The 17,913-nt window shown below is 36.5% G+C and overlaps 3 protein-coding genes across 3 annotated transcripts; 2 read left to right on the top strand and 1 right to left on the bottom strand.

The window, feature by feature from the left end:
- The first annotated feature begins 577 nt into the window (after nt 1-577).
- On the top strand, nt 578-4,432 carry LOC103339854 (wax ester synthase/diacylglycerol acyltransferase 11-like). The gene is made up of 5 exons (XM_089043619.1): nt 578-956; nt 1,250-1,801; nt 3,106-3,453; nt 3,598-3,735; nt 4,089-4,432. Exons 1-5 carry the CDS (start codon nt 630-632, stop codon nt 4,245-4,247), a joined length of 1,524 nt encoding a protein of 507 aa, XP_088899745.1. The 5' UTR covers nt 578-629; the 3' UTR covers nt 4,248-4,432.
- A 4,880-nt stretch (nt 4,433-9,312) lies between these two features.
- HSFA3 (heat shock transcription factor A3) lies at nt 9,313-12,345 on the top strand. The gene is made up of 2 exons (XM_016796429.2): nt 9,313-10,217; nt 11,123-12,345. Exons 1-2 carry the CDS (start codon nt 9,729-9,731, stop codon nt 12,221-12,223), a joined length of 1,590 nt encoding a protein of 529 aa, XP_016651915.2. The 5' UTR covers nt 9,313-9,728; the 3' UTR covers nt 12,224-12,345.
- A 946-nt stretch (nt 12,346-13,291) lies between these two features.
- Nucleotides 13,292-16,338, bottom strand: LOC103339733 (Ribosomal RNA processing Brix domain protein). The gene is made up of 6 exons (XM_008243071.3): nt 16,186-16,338; nt 15,875-16,078; nt 14,708-14,953; nt 14,385-14,624; nt 14,233-14,298; nt 13,292-13,942 (listed from the first exon to the last, which is right to left on the bottom strand). Exons 1-6 carry the CDS (start codon nt 16,252-16,254, stop codon nt 13,697-13,699), a joined length of 1,071 nt encoding a protein of 356 aa, XP_008241293.2. The 5' UTR covers nt 16,255-16,338; the 3' UTR covers nt 13,292-13,696.
- Between the last annotated feature and the right edge of the window lie 1,575 nt (nt 16,339-17,913).

The following is a 17,913-nucleotide window of genomic DNA, read 5'->3' on the forward strand; positions in this document are numbered from 1 at the left end:
GACGAACGCATTGACATGCAGTTCGAGAGGTCCCAAGCAGGTAGAGCATAATCGAACAGGCAAGGAAAAGGACAAGAACGTGATGTTTAGCACGTAGGCATGTCACAAGCATCTGCGAGCCCCGATCAAGTTCGAATAGGGTGATAATTCATGGTGAAAAATGACAGTTTACCATTATAACTAACACTATATGGTTAATTAAGATCCTCTAACACAATATTGTAAAAAAAAAATTAATTAAAATCCTCTAACACAATATTGAATCCCCATACAATAACCATTAAAGATTATAAGATAAATCTAGGACAACAACGTCATAGAGCATATCACTAAAGAAATTTTTTTTTCTTTCCATTTTCATAAGTACAGTTATTTGATAGATTCCGGGCAATTTGGAAACAGCAGCCGCCACCTGAGCTTGATTAAAACAATTCCCTAAACTAGCCCCCCATCAGACTTGTGTTGGCACATAAAACTCCACTTTTTCCAATGAAACCAAACCTTGAGGCCCATTAATGACACAAAAAACATTAATAGTTTTGTTAACCTCATGTTCTGTGATAATAATAAAAATAAAAAAAACCATTTAAAGAAAAAGGTTTAAATGATGTGGACATTTTTTCGGTTTAATGTTTAGCCATGTCCTCCATTTTAAGGACTTGTGGAAAACAAGTATCTATTCTATCCCTTCTTTTGTTAGTCACTCCTATAAATACGTAATAATCGATGTGCTAGAAGAAAGTATAATTTCAAGTACAAACACTATGGAGTTGGAGGAATTGGAAGGACAAGAGCCAGTGAGTCCAAATGGTCAGTACTTCAGTAGCAATGTGATATCTCTATCGGTTCTTGCTGTTTGGGAATTTGAGATTCCAGTCGATCCCGAGTCTCAAACAATACCGTTGCTTATTAAGAACGTCTTCCTCCCCGTCAGCCCTCGTTTCTCCTCTATCATGGTATGCTCTCTCTCTCTCTCTCTCTCTCTCTCTCTTATATAATACTTGTATTATAGATGTAGGTAGGCACTTTTTTTATATTTTTTATAAATACTTCTTCTTTCTGTACATGTCTCAAAGACTCAGAAAAATATATTATTTTTGAAAATTAAATGTACAATACACGTAATCTTCCTGTTTAATATAAGTATTTTTTTACAAACTTTTCAATAATAGGGAAAAATTCATGTACGTATATACGTAATTGTCACATATTATTGAATAAAAATAATATATATTTTATTTGGAAACAGGTTGAAAATAATGGAAAGAAAGAGTGGAAAAGGGTGGAAGTGAAGCTTGAAGACCACGTTTACACCCCTACTTTCCCTTCCGGCCTGTCGCTTGAATCATACGACAAGTACTTTGACGACTATATTTCAAAGCTATTAACAGAAAGATTTCCACAAGGCAAACCACTATGGGAAATTCATATTATCAGCTACCCAACTAGCAATGCAGCTGCTAATGTAATCTTCAAGTTTCACCATGCGCTTGGAGATGGTTACTCTCTCATGGGTGCCCTGATTTCTTCTATGCAAAGGGCTGACAACCCTTCTCTTCCCTTAACTTTTCCTTCACGGAAGCGATCCGAATCAAAGAGAGAAAATTTTGTGACTAAAACTTTCTCAGGTTTCTGCAACACCATTTCGGACTTGTGGTCGGGCACTTTAAAGACCATGAACGAAGATGTTCCAACACCAATCAGGTCTGGTAATGATGCAATTGAATTTCGGCCAGCAACTGTATCAACTATGACATTCTCTCTTGATCAAATCAAATCAATCAAGGACAAGCTTGGAGTGGTAAGATGAATCAACTACACTAGGATTTTGTCTGAGGAATATTATATATGTGCAATTATATTTCTCTCCCATACTTCATTTACTTAAGGCATGGCCCGCTCTGACTTTAGAGTGGTCACGTGTGAATTCCGCTCTGATTTTTTATTGTATAAATGTCACCTAAACTTATATCTCAGTTTTAATTTGTCACTTTAAAGAGAAATGTCATTTTTAATTTTCAAATTTCATGATTTGTCATCTGACTTTAACACCATCCAGTTTTCCATCCATTTTTAAGGGTATTTTAGTCTTTTCATTTTCAAGAAGAAAAAAAAGAGAAAAAAAAGTGACCTCTCCCTTTCTCCCCCACCCCAAACCCACTGCCCCCAAAACGCATCGCACAGGACCCCTTCCTCTCTCTCTCTCTCTCTCTCTCTCTCTCTCTCTCTCTGAGCATGTATAACAAAATTTATGGTGTTCATTGAGCAAGGAAATGGAAAAATACCAAAAATAAAAAAGAAAAAGAAAAAGGTGGACTCGGTTTGGGTGGGCTGAGGAAATTTGTGTGTGGAGGGTAGGTGTTTCATGGTAGTTAGAGAACGAGGAAGGGCCTGTGAAGAGGGAATGGGAAATGGATTTCAACGTGAGCGGGGTTGGTTGAAGTTGCTAGTGGCGCATAGGGGAGGGGGAAGGTGATTTTTTCTTTTCTTTTCAATTTTAATTGTCTAAAAGTATAAATAAATAAATAATTTATAATGATTTTTCCATTTTTAAAATACCCTTAAAAATGGAAAGACTAAAATACCCTTAAAATGTATGAAAAATTGGATGGTGTTAAAGTCAGATGAAAAATCATGGATTTTAAAAAATTAAAGTGACATTTCACTTAAATTTTTCTTTAAGGTGACAAATTGGATAAACTTAGGACATTCCATTCTAATTAGGAAATAAAAGCCTTATAAAGTTGGAAAAGCAGTGACTATTTAAGTGGGAAATAAAGTATTGTTTGAGTGGGAAATCATTTACAAAATAAACAAATTAGGCATTTCTTGCATCTTCAAAATAAGTCACGTAATTTGAGAAATGGATCAATAAATACGGTAGCCGACATTCAATTCTCAATTTGGTTTTTTTCACTCTTGCATACTCATCTAGATAGTAATAATACTAGAGCGTATTTTAGTGGCTCATTGTGTCCATAGTTGACGTTTTGGAGTAGTACGTATTACCGTAAAAAACATGATTGTTGTGTCTTGATATCAAACTAAATCTACTTATTTGTTCATGATATACAATGTAATTTACCTTTTCACTTACTATTACAGACTGTAAATGATGTTCTGACCGGGATGATCTTCTTCGGAACTCGACTGTACATGCAAGAGATGAACCAAAGTTCAAGCAAAGCAGATTGTACAGCAATGGTGTTGCTCAACACAAGGATCATGGGGGATTATGTGCCAATTGAGGAGATGATCAAACCCAACAGCAAGGCGCCATGGGGAAATCGTTTTACATTCATGCATATACCCATACCCAAGTTAACTGAACTCTCAAATGCGCTGGACTTTATCTGGAACGCACGCAAAATAATAAAGAGGAAGAGAAACTCTTTCGCTGCTTATTTCAATAGTAGGCTATTGGAGATTGTGCACAAATTTGGAAGCCATGAGGTTAGTAAATTTAAAGTGAAGACTACACTATGAAATCCTTTAGCCGCTATGCCGGCGCGGCACAACCTGATTAATTTGAACCTGTTCAATCTCCTTCGGAAAGTTTTATTATTTAGTAGTGTTAACATATTGCTAGTTTTGCAGGCATGCGGGAAATACATTCATCGCACATTGAAGAACTCGAGCATGCTAATCTCAAATTTGATTGGACCTGTGGAACAAATGTCTTTGGCTAATCATCCAATAAAAGGTTTATACTTCATGGTCGGTGGTGGACCTCTGGTATGTCACAGATTGTTATGAATCTTACGTAAAAATTTAACTCTTAGAGAACATAAGTTCCCTCCTATTTAATCGGTAAAAATTTAGCTCAATTGGTTAAGTTCTTTCACTTCCACCCATATAGGCAGATGTTCGATTGCCCCAGACACCCATCAAATATTTGTGCTAACCACCACTCCCCCAATCGTTTGGATAAAAAAAAAAAAAAAAATTACTATAAATGGTTCAACAGTAAAAAAAAAAAAATTAATGAACCTTCTTTTGTACTTTTCAAGTTCAATTTGTATTATTAATGTTTTCCATTACGAAATTTAGCAACTAATGTAACATTCCTTACATGGATGGATCTGCAGGGCTTTGAAATAACCATTGTAAGTTACATGGGGAAAGTGAGGGTCGCCTTCAAAATGGAAAAAGATGTCATAGATCCACAAAAGTTGAAGTCGTGCATGGAAAGTGCCTTGCAGATGATACTCAACGACTCGCACGAACATATGTCGCTAAACATTTAAGATACCGCACATGTCCAAGTCCCACCACTATTTAAAATAAAAAGGCTTTATTTTCCAGCATTGTTGTTAAAAGCAACAAGTATTGAAAAGAAATAAAGTGCAAATTTGTTCTTTGAATATTTTTGTTTGGGTGATGAGGTGCTAAATCGTGGAATAACTCAAATGCATGCAGTTTTTCTAGCGTATTTGTTGCCTGCATTTTCTTCACTTTTGCTTAGGTTGTGTAAGATCCAATTCAATTTAATTCGTCCAAATTGATAGATCTAATCCAATTCAATTTAAATCGGATGATTTGGTGGATTGAATTAGATCTCTAATTTTCAAAGTCTATATAATTGGATCAAATGACGAATTTGCTTGTGAAAATCCAATCCACTCTAGTTACTTCCATACTTATTGTAATTGAGAAAGTCATTAACATTTTAAGTCATTTGATGGATTTCAAGATGCTTGATTACAACATCTTGGATTGTTTTTGTCTAATTTCTTTTTGTTTTGTTTTGCTTAGAGCTATGACTTTCATGTTCCCCAATAGGTTAATCTATTTTGTTCCTAGCTAGTAATATTCCCCAAGGTGCTATAAGCCTTGCGTTTTTTAAGGTCTGGTGTCAAAAACTAAAATAGGGCTTCTTTACACATTCTGTACAATGGCAGAATTCTATAGTAAGAATTTTATCTAAGGCTCTTAGATGAGGCATTATCTCTTAATCGTTGGAGCAAACAAATTGTTGAGGCCCAAAAATCCAAGGGGCTAAGCCCAAATCAATTCTTGGCCCAACACAGATAATTGAACGCAAAAGAAGCTCAATCGGGCCAAAAGAGAGTTTGTAGGACGCACCAATACGAGCTACGAGCCACGTATCATGCCAAGAAAGCACGTGCAAAAAGGCCAAGAGCATGCCAACTTTACAAAATCACCCTTACATGCCCATTCGGTGTTACTTGGCCCAATTATAGCCTATCACGGCATAATAAAACCCAAGCACAAGCATAAGTATCGTGCAAGAAGAGCCACTATTCTAACACCAAGCTATGCCACAAGCTTAAGTGGGCCCAAGCCACAAAATTACTTAGGGCTTACTGAGAAGGTTGTGGTATGGAAGGAGACAAACAATCACATGACCCATTGAGGGTTCGAGGAATGAAAGTTTTAAAGCCACTTGGGAGCATTAAAACTCAAGCTCATTTCTCGGACTCAAATATATGGGTTAGCATGAGAGAAAATGGAAAAATTGTCCAATGTCTTGGGAAGACATTTAGTAGCCTGCATACTTAGATAAGCCCACATCAAAAGAATGCCCAAAATTAATAAAGCCACTTCCAGTAGCTTGACGAAAAGCCTATCAAACGCTGGAAATAACAAGTCAAATGACCCAAAACCGTGCATACAAGCCCAGCCCAATAACTTATAAAAATATGGCACCAAGTTCTACCTCTGTTAGAACTCCAAGAACGGTCAACAAAGGAGCCATGGTAGAGACCAAAGGAAACCTATGAGGGTAGGATGAATACCCATCGGACGAAAGGCTCTACCTATCTTCTTTTCCATTACAAAGCTTCATTTTGAAAACCAAGAGGAAAAGCAGGTGGCGCCTCACCCTTATGGGGAGGTCCAGCTGCTTCAAATCCTTGGAACCACAAAGGGTTCCTTACCCATACACCTTGGATAGGAGAATTTCACCAAAATAGGATTAAGTGGGGAGTAGCCAAAGGAAAAGGAAGAAGAAGACTAGATGAAATTAAGGTTCTTCGTGCCTATAAAAGGGGGCCTCTTCTACCCAACGAAATCACCATTCACGGCCTGACCAAACTTTGTCAAGCAACTGAGAATTTCCTCAAGCCACCCAATCTTCTTCTTCGTTTGTTTTTCTTCTTCCTTTAAGGATAATGTACAGTTCCACAAAAAATAAAAGTCCCGTTTGGTTCATGGGAAAAGAGACTTGGGAATGATAAATCAATTGTTTTCCCATTTTGGTAAGTCCATGCATGAGAAATCGTTGCCTGGCTCATGGGAAAATAAGGAAAAAGCCATCCTCTCAACTGGGTGGAGCCACACTGGGACCAGTGTGGTCCCGAGCCCCCACTCAAGTTTTTATATATTTTAAAAGTAATATACTGTTATGTATTACTATATGTATATTATTTCAAATATTTTACGTTTTGATATGTACCCACATGCGTTGTGGCGGATCTATTAAGGCACAATGAGGTGCTTCAAATTGCCTATTTGCTCAGTTGGTGGTGGTGCACTTCAAGTGTACAGATTACCTTATTTTCATTTTCAGCATTTAAGTAAATGTCGTTATCCTTTTTCTTTAATTTATTTTTATATTACTTCATTTACTTAAGTTTACAATGTAAATAAGGAAGTACTCCCTATTTGGATTCAAATAAAAATACTAGAAAATCAAATTTTCACCAAATCAAAATATGAAAAATCGGTTTTAGTGCAAAATACGATTTAGGCTAAAAATGATGGCTCATTAAGTCAATATATACTTTATATTAAAAATCCCATAAAATCAAGTTTTCTTATTTGATGTGTAAGGAATAAAAGCCGCCAAAAATTATCTTGAGAAAATGATTATTTTGAAAAACCATTTTTCATACTTAGTCAATATTTTTACATAAAACATTTTTTCATGTATGATAATATGATATGAATGCATGAAGGGACCTAAGGTTTTTTTTAGTTTGTGAAATTTTAATTTTTTTCTTTCAATTGGGTTTAATGGGGAAAAAAGCTTTAAAGATATTTGCTAAATCGCTGCTCTTTGTCTATTTCTTACAATTTTTCTTGCTTAAAGTGTATTTGTCTATCTCTTTGTCGAGGACAATTATGATTGCAACCAATAAGCAATATAATTCTTGACATATGTGATATATATACTATTTTTCGTATGTATTGTGAGTTCGAACTTTTAATTCTTTATAATTTGTAAGAGGCCCCCAAACACATGAAATCCTGGCTTCGCCATTACTCTCAACTTGGGTTTTGTTTTCCCTCATCATGGGAAAGTTTGGGAAAATGAGCTAACATTAAATACATATTGTTTATGACCATTTTATCCCCATTAACAATTTAGAATTACAATATATCATTAAATGCATTCTTTTTTTATTTGATTTAATATGGGTATAATTGAAAATTTATACAAACTTTGTTTTCCATTCCTACTCAAAACAAACATGGGAAGGAAATAAAGTGATATTTTCCGGTTACTTTTCCAGCATTACTAAACGTAGGAAATGAATCTTCCATTCTCATTTCTTGGGGAATGACATGGGAAATGATTTTCCCTCAAATTCATTCCATGAACCAAACGGAGCCAAAGGATAATGTATAATAAAAATCAATACCAATTACTGCAATCATTATTTATTTTATTTTATTGTTAGATTGGAGGAAATAAACTTTATTACCACTGTGGAACAATAATTATTATTTTGGGATTTATGTGATGACTACCAAAAAAAGAAGGGGCCCAGTCCAAACAAAAACTAGTCATTAAGGCTTACACATATAACATTGGACTTAAACAGGCCGACAAGATCATCGGAAACAGTATAAATAACATATGGATGGGGGTCCTAAAAAAACATACAACCCAACTAACTAGATTATGTACATAAAAGGGGCACCAAATTGAGGGCTCTCAACTTCCAGTTTTTTTTTTTTTTTATTAAGTGGCTAGAGGAAATCTGCTGTCCCCCATGTCCCTGTTCCATTTAGTTGACATCTGTCCATTTATTTACCACTGTTAATTTGGAAAAATATTTAAAAGTAACTAAGAATCAAAAGTAATTTAGACTATCGCTTGTATTTAAAAAAAAAATTATTGAAAAGGAAAAGGAAAAAGTTAATATGTACGTTTTAGTATGGTTTGGTTCAATTCAATCAAATATGAAACTTATTTCATTTGATCGGTCCAAATGGATTGACAGTGTGTTGCCCAGCTTTAATTTTGCTCTTTTCATCTATAGCCACTTAAACTATACAGAACCTGGTTACCCACCTCTAGTTTTGATAACCCAGAATTGGATTTCTAACAGTATTTTGCCACCTCATGTGTTATATCAATCGGTATCTAAATAATAAAAATAAATAAAATAGACAAACCTTTGGTCTATCATTTCACGTGTATTCCATAACCTTTAATATGGAGTGGTGATTTCCCCACTCTTTTTTCTCCTATTTTATCCACTTACACTCTTTTTATAACTAAAAACGGAGTGTGAGGAAATCATTGCCCTTAATATGTTGAAAGCGTAAATGGTCATTTCTCATATAATAGTATTATATTAAGATGGGTTAATTTCGATTTAGTATCTTGAACTCTTACCTTTAAAGCACGTTTGTCCCTATACTCTCAATTTTAACGGTTACATACCATATGCTTTACAATTTTTTGCAATCTGGTTCGGTGTTAACTTCGACATCAAAATTTCAGTTAATTGTTTTCATCACATTTATGAATCTCACCTATTCACTTATTTTGATGTCAGTTAAAGAGTATTTTCAAGTAATTGGTGTCTTCTAACCCATGAAGAACACATTATACACATTAATACCGAACCATTTTTAAACAGAATACCTTTCAACTGACATTAAAAGAAGTAAATATGTGGGATCCAAGCTTGTCACACAAGTAATTAACGGAAATTTTAATGATGAAGTTAATGTCGTAACCAGATTGCACAAAATTAAAAGCTTAAGGTATGTAATTGTTAAAATTAAGAGAGCAAGGACAAATATGCCTTAAAATAAGAGTTCATGTACAAATTAAAATGAACCCTAAATTTAATGCCCAACCAAAAACAAACAAAAAAATAAAAAATAAAAATCAAATAATTTTGACGAAAACAGTAACCGAACACAATGCCTGAGACGTCAGCACCTGTCGAAACCGTAGCCCCAAATCTAATAATGACGAAATCTCATCTCCTGATTGGTCCTCCCACTTAACTTCATCCCCAAGTATTATACCCTGCCCTACCAAATCATTTTCAAACTTACAACAGTGCCAATCTCACGTCACCTAGTCCAGTCCAGAAAAATCGAGAGACAAAAATATCTCAGCCCGAACGTGGGTCCCCGCCAAAACAGAACCACCATAACTGATTTTCAAAAAAGCGTAGCTCCAAGGAAGCTACGCCCTCTCGTTCTCTCTTTCTCAAGGTCGGTGCTGAAACACTCTCAAATTGCAGGGAGCCCCACTTTCGTGTGACCCAAACTGAATGGCTCGGAGCTGGGATGACCAAGAAGGCGACTGTAACAGTGGCAAAACCTTCACCGCCTTTGAACGCTCTTTCAAGATTTTTATCGAACACCTTGTCGGCAAAACCTTTCGACCTTCTTATATAACGCTCCCCGAGCTCTCAATCCCCATTTTCACCTGCCACACCCACCTCACTCTCTCTCTCTCTCACCCACCCAGAAGTCGGTTTGCTGCCATTTACAAATAGTATTAATTTCGTTCTATGAACCCAAAAGACGAGAGCTACCCAAAGTCTCCACCTACTTCAGCCGAATTGAACCCGGAGAATCCGTTTCGACCCGAAATGTCAGAACCGTTGTTGGGTTCTCAGTCAATTCCTTCGTTTACTTCTCCTCTGATGGAATTTGAAGCCTTTTGTGCTCTAAACCCATCGGAGTCTGCTTGGTCCTCTGGTGCTTTCGAGTTTGATGAGAAAGCTCCAACTGCAACGTCTTCGTTTATGGACGCTGGTGGCGCGGAGCACGTGGCCGTCCCGCAGCCTCTTGAATGTCTACAGGACAGTCCGGTTCCGCCGTTTCTGTCCAAGACTTTCGATCTGGTCGACGACCCGTCGCTTGATTCGATCATATCGTGGGGTTCCGGCGGCAACAGCTTCGTGGTGTGGGACCCATTGGAGTTTTCCAGGCTCATCTTGCCGAGGAATTTCAAGCACAACAACTTCTCAAGTTTTGTCCGGCAACTTAATACTTATGTGGGTATTTGCAGCCAGTATTGGCTGCCGCTATGATCTGTATGTAATAAATGTTGTTGTTTTATTGTTCTCTTTTATGTTTTTTTATTTGGTTTTGTTTCTTTTTTTATGATGATGCTGTTTATCGTCTAAATTGGGTTTGATGAGTCTAATTCTGTAGAGATGTAGTCATGTATCTGAGGCCATTAGTATTGTATCTTTTAAACTCACCATGTAAGACTTTGAAGGAGGTGATGGCTTTGTAGCCTTAACTCCCAATTTTTTGTATTGAAGAGATTCATATGTAATTGACCAAAACTAAATAAAAGAGGGTTCATTTTTATGTAAACAGTTTCTTGTCGTGAAATGCTTGGCAATTTGTTTCTCTTTTTCATTAATGGTTTACACAGGTGAAGTGATAGACATTTGTTCTTGATGATGATATGTATTATGGTTTCTGTGGTTCTAGAAGATGTATGTGTTGAATTTATCAGGATAATATATAACAGTTTTGTAAGACTTGAATGTATCATGAAACTTAGTATAGAGAATCTATTTGGAATCATAAAGGTTCTTTCATTGACTTCGTAGTTAGGACTGGAGGCTTACTTGTACGAAAAGAACATCCTCGTCTTTTGCAGGTAGAATTCAGGTTCCTATTGTTCAGATCTCTCTATATTATCATCTCAACTGCTCCCCTCCTCCCAACCACCACTTGTTAATGCTTCAAGAAGCTTTTCTCTATTTGTATTTGGTGATTTGCATATTGCATAGTGAGGTTCAGCTCCTCATATGAATGAAAGTTGATGGATTCAAATTGTCCTGTGTGATCATTTGTGTACTACTTGAATAATTATATCTATCTTTTGATTTCTGTACTGTTTCGTTTCCATTCATTATTGAAATTCTTTGGGTACTGTGTTCAGGGGTTTCGCAAGGTTGATACAGATAAGTGGGAGTTTGGGAATGAAGCTTTCAAAAGGGGCAAAAGACATTTGTTGAAGAAGATCCAGAGGCGCAAGTCACCGCCTTCTGCCGAAGCAGGGAGGCCCAGACTGGAAGGTGACATTGAGACTTTGAGGAAAGAGAGAAGTATGTTAATGCAGGAAGTTGGTGACCTGCAGCAGCAACAGCTGGGTACAGTTCACCATATGAAAGTAGTGAAAGAGAGGCTTCAGTCTGCGGAGCAGAGACAGAAGCAGATGGTTTCTTTCTTGTCCAAGTTGCTTCAAAACCCAGCATTCTTAGCCCGCCTTCAACAGAAGACAGGACAGAAAGGTATAGACTCTCCAAGGATGAAGAGGAAATTTGTTAAGCAGCATCAGCATGAACTAGGTAAATCAGATTCTTGTATGCAAGGGCAGATTATGAAGTACCAACCTGCTTGGAGAAATCTCTCTGTAGTCCCAGAGGTGAATCCAGTAGTTCCTATTGAACAATCTCCTGATAATCTTTCACAAGTAATGGCAGGAAAACTGGGTTTGGTTGCAGAAAGCAAGCCATATCAATTTGCGGATGTAGCATCAGATGAGTTAAATTTATCAGCTGAACCAGCAGTAATGCGAGGGGTTATCAAAACACCAGAGGAAGAAGGTGAAGGGGCGTCAAGCATGGGAGCTGATGATCCATTTCAAAAAGGGAAGAGTGTTCTGAGCCCAGAACAGGAGGTTAATCCCGAGTATCATGTCTGTTTCCAGGAGGATTTTGGGAAGAATAAGATGTTTCCGGAACTTTTCTCTCCAGGGATCGATAGCATGATTAAACAAGAAGATATATGGAGCATGGGTTTTGATGTCAGTGCTGGTATGTCAAGTTCTAGCAATGAGTTATGGAGTAACCTGGTCAACTATGATGTGCCGGAGATGGGAGTGACAAGCGGATTGTTAGATATCTGGGATATAGGTCCCCTGCATGCAGCAGGAGGATCAGGCATTGATAAGTGGCCAGCTGATGAATCTGCATTTGATGAGCCTGATAGTCAAGCTGGCCAGCTGAAAGTCGATACATCTAAACGTATTGATCCATAGGGGCTGCATTTGCTTCTCCATTTGCTGCCCTTGCGGATCTTAGTCTAGTTGCAGGGGTCTATTATTTGGACGATATACTAATGAATTTATTCAGTTTATATAAAAGTTCCATCCTTCCTTTATTATTAGCTTTTATTCCTTCATCTTTGATATCCTTTCTGACTGTTCTTATTTATTCTATAGGTTGCATTCCTTCTAGTTCTAAGCTGCATTGATCTTATAGTCCTGTTGCTAACAGATAGTTTTGAGCTATGAACACTGCAGGTCTTAACCCTTGCTAAGGGCAGCGCATTTCTGTTGGGGGAACATGGTCATGCATGCTCAATTGCCCTTTCCAGCTCGAAAAATTCCAGCAAGATGAACTTATTTGATAGGTACAGTAGATAGAAACTACCGGATTAGTTTAGTCTGTTGAATGAATTTATTCTTATTCTTGTTTTGGGTCTCCCAACTTTTGACGTTTCCATTTTAGCTTCAATCTTCTGGACTTTCATCATTTCTTCAGTTGGGGCGTGAATATATACAGCGAAGAAGACAAAGTAAAGATTGATGGGCGGGGTTGCCTTGGCGTATCCGAATCCACCTTCTGCCATTCCTCCACCAATTGGCATTTGGATTAGCATTATTGGGTTTGGACTTAGAATGTCAATTTTTATTAGTTAAACAATCATTATTCAATAAAGGGAGGAGAGGAAGTTCAGACTTCAGAGTAAAACGCTTTTCTTTTTGGGGTGATAAGCCATATTCATCAAGGGGCGTGTGTGTCATATGCAATTATACTTGTTCAAGGAGACGTTGGAGCAACCGTCAACTGCTCAGGCGTGGTTGATGGTGAGCCTTGTATGGTATGGTGGTCCTCAGAATCACTTGTTTAAAGTTCGTTGTTTCTGGGATAAGCAGGAATATTTGTTTTATCTGTAAGTTCAACCCTGAACAGGGACATTGGCATCAAAAATAGCAAAAACTCAGTTGAACAGTATGTGCTATAATCCAAACCATAGAATAGTTCGTATTCAGTTCAGTGCAGCGTAGCAAGCGAACATTTCTGAAATATGACTAACGAGAAAATAAAATAAGAAACATAACCATTGAGCCATTACAGGCCATCAACAACACCACATTAGGTAAATATATGTTTCAGTAGCAAAGGAAAGCTTCTCTAACAATTGCTGATGTGGTAAGTAATTGAAACTCATGGGTGGGAAGAGACTGGAAAACAGAACGATTAGCCCAACACTAAATTATACGGTGTCACTTTTGCACATGAAAATGATAACAACACAACAGATGTAACTCATGCTAGGCATGCAACTAAATCCTATGAAAGATGGGAAAGCACAAAATCCCGAGCTCCTTAGATCCCTACCACCTTTTGACTTTCAATCCTTGCAAGCATTGGCCCAAAAGCAAAAGCCGATGCCAGCAAGAGTAAACATGAATTGTTCCCAGCGCAGCCTGCTTATCCAAAAAGAATTACTCAGCACCCTCCTTCTGCCTTTTCGATGCATGCTCATTACCCTCCTCACTCGTTCCAGCTTCAAGGCGTTCCCTTTTAGCTTTTTTTGATTTCTTAGGCACAAGCATGTCTTGAACCTTTGGTGCACGCTCATTACTCTCGTGTTTCATTCTAGCCTCACGGCGCTCCCTTTTAACTCCCTTGGTTTTGCTAGGCACAAATGTGTCTCCAACCTTTGTGTGATAATACACCGTGTCTCCAATCTACACCCACAAATTTTGTTAACAAAAAAAAAAAAGATTTACACATATTAGACAAAAATAAATTAGTCAGACAAATGCCATCCAAAACAAGCCACCTTTGAAACGTCAGACATCCTTAACATCAGTGTACTGAGACCAAATTATGTACACTAAAACTTAAAAAAGTCCGGCAGCTGTGTAGTGAGAAAGATGCAAAGCTCCCCACTACACATCTTTGCCCATGAGACCGAAGAGTAACCTTTTAGACAGGGAACTGCTGCTAAATGAAAGAATTTATTTTCGCCGTTTACCTTTTGGTTCGGGATGTTGATTTTCCCAACCTTGCCGCGCAGTGTGTCCTGTTTAATATTTTTGTCCTGGAAAGTAATAATAGGAATTGTGTTACAGGCATGTCAAAGGCAAAAGAAACAAGAGAGATAAAAAGAAGATTTAGAAATCAGACCTTCCTAGGCTGATTTTTGGCTTCTCTCATTGCTTCTTTCCTTAGGCTTTCATTAGGAAGACGATGCCGACGAACTACTAAATCCATGGAGGGGCCAACTTCAACAAGTTCCATTCTTGGAACTACTGTACCAGACTTTTTCAGTCGCAGCGCACAAAGAGTAAGGACCACTTTGTTTGAAGATATAGCTGTACATACATATACACGATCTAAACCAGCAAGATTTAATTTCTCTACAACCTGCACATATCATTTTTATGCATCTATTAATATCCCTCTAAAATTCAAAACCAAATAATGTGCAAATGGCAGCAGAGATTAACCTCTCCTCGCAACAGATCAAGCAAAACTTCCTTCAAATGTTTCAGCTCTCCTGCATTCTCAAATCCTTCTCCTATAAAGCAAATGAAAGGTTTCGACCCCACACGTGGTGCTAGTTTCTTGTCATATGTAAATGATTCCATGCGTCTATAATTTTCAACCCCAACCTCCACAAGATCATATATATGGTGATCATAAGTTCTCCCTATTACAAGATTGTCAGGCCGTTTCTTTGAGTGAGAACCAAACTGTATAATAAGAACAATGAAAAAAAATTTAAAAATATGTTAAAGAAAAAAAAACACAAGTAGAGAAACGAGCATCATTGGCATTCCAAAATCTTAGATGAAGGTAAAAATGCTTTCAAATTTTAACTCTGACAAATAATCAAAGCTCATCAAATTATTGTGTGAAAGATATAATATAATTAATATGCAAGTTCATTCATATGCTCTTCTGTGTAAATGGCAATATTTTATACAGAACGCCAACACTCAGACACAAGCAGGCAGCTAAAGCAAAAATAAAAGACAATTCAAAATTTCTTTTAATCCCATAAAGTAAGATTATTTTCTTTGCAGTTACATTTTTTGGTACATATCTGTGTTACTCTACTTTCTTGTCATGAAAGTTTCCCCAAAAAAATTATTCTCTTTGCAATGCAAATAGTTTCATGGGTGCTTTGCTGTTATTCTGTATTCTTTTACGAATTCAGAGTCTGCAATTTCCAAACATGCCTAAAACTAGTTGGTTCACGTACCAAATCCATCAGAACTGTCACAAGAATAAAAGAGGCAGGACCATATTAGAAACATAAACTGAGCGAACTCCACAAATTCCATGCTACAAGTAAAAGCAATCAATTTGAGAATGGATTGTACAATAAAAATAAGCACCATCACATGCCAAATTCGAGAGAACCGCAAAATCAATACACTACACAACACACACACAAACACAGTCACTGCTCAAAGAAAGAAATAGAAAGCGTGCATCAGCTTCCAAAAAACATTCATTAATAGTAACAATTAAGAATGTAAAATTAAACAAATGCCACAACACTATCAAAACCGAATTATCCCCCTTATCTCAAAATAGAAAACACTTGCACAATACATATATATATATATGGTGGGAGAAGCAAAAATCTGAGTTGGTTTTGTACTCACAACGAAAATGCTGCAATCGGTTTTTTGAGAAAAGAACTCGAGGGAAGTTTCACCGCCACTTTCAAAAGGGCTAATATCCTCATTTCTGCGGCTGAATTTCACAGCACTGTCCTTCTTCAAATGATAAAGGTCAGACAATACCGAATTCACCACATTGCTCGTCTTTCTGCCGTGAAGTATCAGCGTCTTCTTCCCGGTCTCAACCTTCAAATTATCAAAAACCCAATTGAAAAAACAATGACAAAGGACTTTCGCTTTTGGACATGGGAAATTTGTTATTTTCCCGAGAAACAAACACATATGGAACTTACGATCTTGGGGGCGCGTTTCTCTAGCTCCCTTCTGGCCTTTCCTTTCTGTGGAGTTTTCACTGTCAACATGGTTGGCTGCAAACACTAAAACCTCTGAAAAACCAGTTGCAGGATTTTGGAAGGGAAGCTAGGGTTTTATTCCAAAGACCGACTATGGACTGATGCCTTTAGGGTTTTGTGGGCCCATTCTGGACTTTTAACATCTGCTCTTGTTCCTGGCCTTTTTTGGGCCCACCCAATTTCTCCTTTTGTAACCCAACCCAAGCCCAAACTCCTTTTTTTTTTTTTTTTTTTCTATTTCATAATCTATTCATTCTTTTTAATAAGGGAGTTTCACTAAAACACCCAAAATGAAGACTGAAATTATAAAAAAATCAAACACCCAAAACACTTTATAAACACACCCAAAACCTATCATTACACACACTCAAAACCCATTTATAAACACACCCAAAAAATATACAATTGTTGATTTTGGGTGTGTTTTTATGTTTAAATAGTGTTTGGGTTTTTTTATAAATACATATCTAGGATTGGATTTATTTATAAATTTGTATTTTAGTAATTTACTAATGAACTATTTTTTCTAAAAAATAATAATAAGAAAAAGGAGGCAGATGGCTCCAATTTTTTTTAAATATATTGTTATTTCCAGTGTTGGAATATTATAAAATTGGGTGTCTTGAGTGATTGAGTGTCATTCTGTTCCTTTTATACTTTTGTAAAATTCCTATGTTGTTTTAGTTCTTATTTATATTTTGTTCTTAATTATTATATATTTTTTAATATACTACTTTTTACTTATTTTTTTCCCCTTTACAAATTAAGTTGTCACTTATTTTTTTTTCTTAAATGCTAATAATTTGGGGGTGATTTTGAATATTTAATCATAAGATCTTCCGCTTTATATACGTAACTTTAAAATAAATAAAAATGGTGGGCCATTATTACACACCTTCACATGCGTGGGTGGATAAATCAGGAACTAACACAACAATTATATAGGTGTGTGATGTGATGGAGATTATGTGATTAAATCACATATAGATGATGAGATAAAAATTGGAATTTGTATTTATCCATCATATTGTTGTGGCATGTCCTTTAGTCATGTGCAAGTGGTGCACACATATATGCCCCTCAACCATTATCCAACAAAAATATATAATAGAATATATGTATATCTGAGGAAATGGTTTGACTTTTATGAAATTGTGAATACGAATAAGATATAGATAAGCATACACGAAATTTGGTCTTCGAGTATTTAAATAGCTTTTTTTATTGATATATGTGTTACACTAATTCGTCAAAGCAATTGTAATCGTCCGTTTGTTTTAAGTTCGATCTCCCTCTCGTATGTCTAAATATTGCACATAACCTATTGTATGAGGCTCTTTTTTTAATATATAGAACAAGCATAGTTTCATTGAAGTAGGGGCAAATACAATAGATTTACAATAAGAACATACCTCAAATGAAAGTTCTTGCATACAAATTTTGAACAAAGTAAATGCAGCAAGACAGTGAACAATAAACATGGAAATATCAAACTTAGCTCATTGAGAGTTAAAAGCTAGATGATCAATAAGACTCATGACATAACCTAGTGCTTCAGAAATCATGGTAAAATAACATATTTTGTTGTAACAGGGAATTCACCAAAAGTGAAAGGACCTTACTGCTCAACATTCACTTAGTTAGAGAATACCACAATACCTTTAACAT

This window comes from Prunus mume, linkage group LG8, assembly GCF_029339155.1.
Source record: "Prunus mume cultivar Tortuosa linkage group LG8, ASM2933915v1, whole genome shotgun sequence".
In the NCBI taxonomy this organism is placed as follows: domain Eukaryota; kingdom Viridiplantae; phylum Streptophyta; class Magnoliopsida; order Rosales; family Rosaceae; genus Prunus; species Prunus mume.

Excerpts from the sequence above, each read along its gene's own strand:
- LOC103339733 (XM_008243071.3), bottom strand. The coding sequence starts at position 16,254 with ATGTTGACAGTGAAAACTCCACAGAAAGGAAAGGCCAGAAGGGAGCTA. Across the intron at positions 14,625-14,707 it reads TTGATCTGTTGCGAGGAGAG|GTTGTAGAGAAATTAAATCT; the intron begins GTTAATCTCTGC and ends TGATATGTGCAG. Across the intron at positions 13,943-14,232 it reads TCAACATCCCGAACCAAAAG|ATTGGAGACACGGTGTATTA; the intron begins GTAAACGGCGAA and ends TTGTGGGTGTAG.
- HSFA3 (XM_016796429.2), top strand. The coding sequence starts at position 9,729 with ATGAACCCAAAAGACGAGAGCTACCCAAAGTCTCCACCTACTTCAGCC. Across the intron at positions 10,218-11,122 it reads TCCGGCAACTTAATACTTAT|GGGTTTCGCAAGGTTGATAC; the intron begins GTGGGTATTTGC and ends TACTGTGTTCAG.
- LOC103339854 (XM_089043619.1), top strand. The coding sequence starts at position 630 with ATGTTTAGCCATGTCCTCCATTTTAAGGACTTGTGGAAAACAAGTATC. Across the intron at positions 957-1,249 it reads CTCGTTTCTCCTCTATCATG|GTTGAAAATAATGGAAAGAA; the intron begins GTATGCTCTCTC and ends ATTTGGAAACAG. Across the intron at positions 3,454-3,597 it reads ACAAATTTGGAAGCCATGAG|GCATGCGGGAAATACATTCA; the intron begins GTTAGTAAATTT and ends CTAGTTTTGCAG.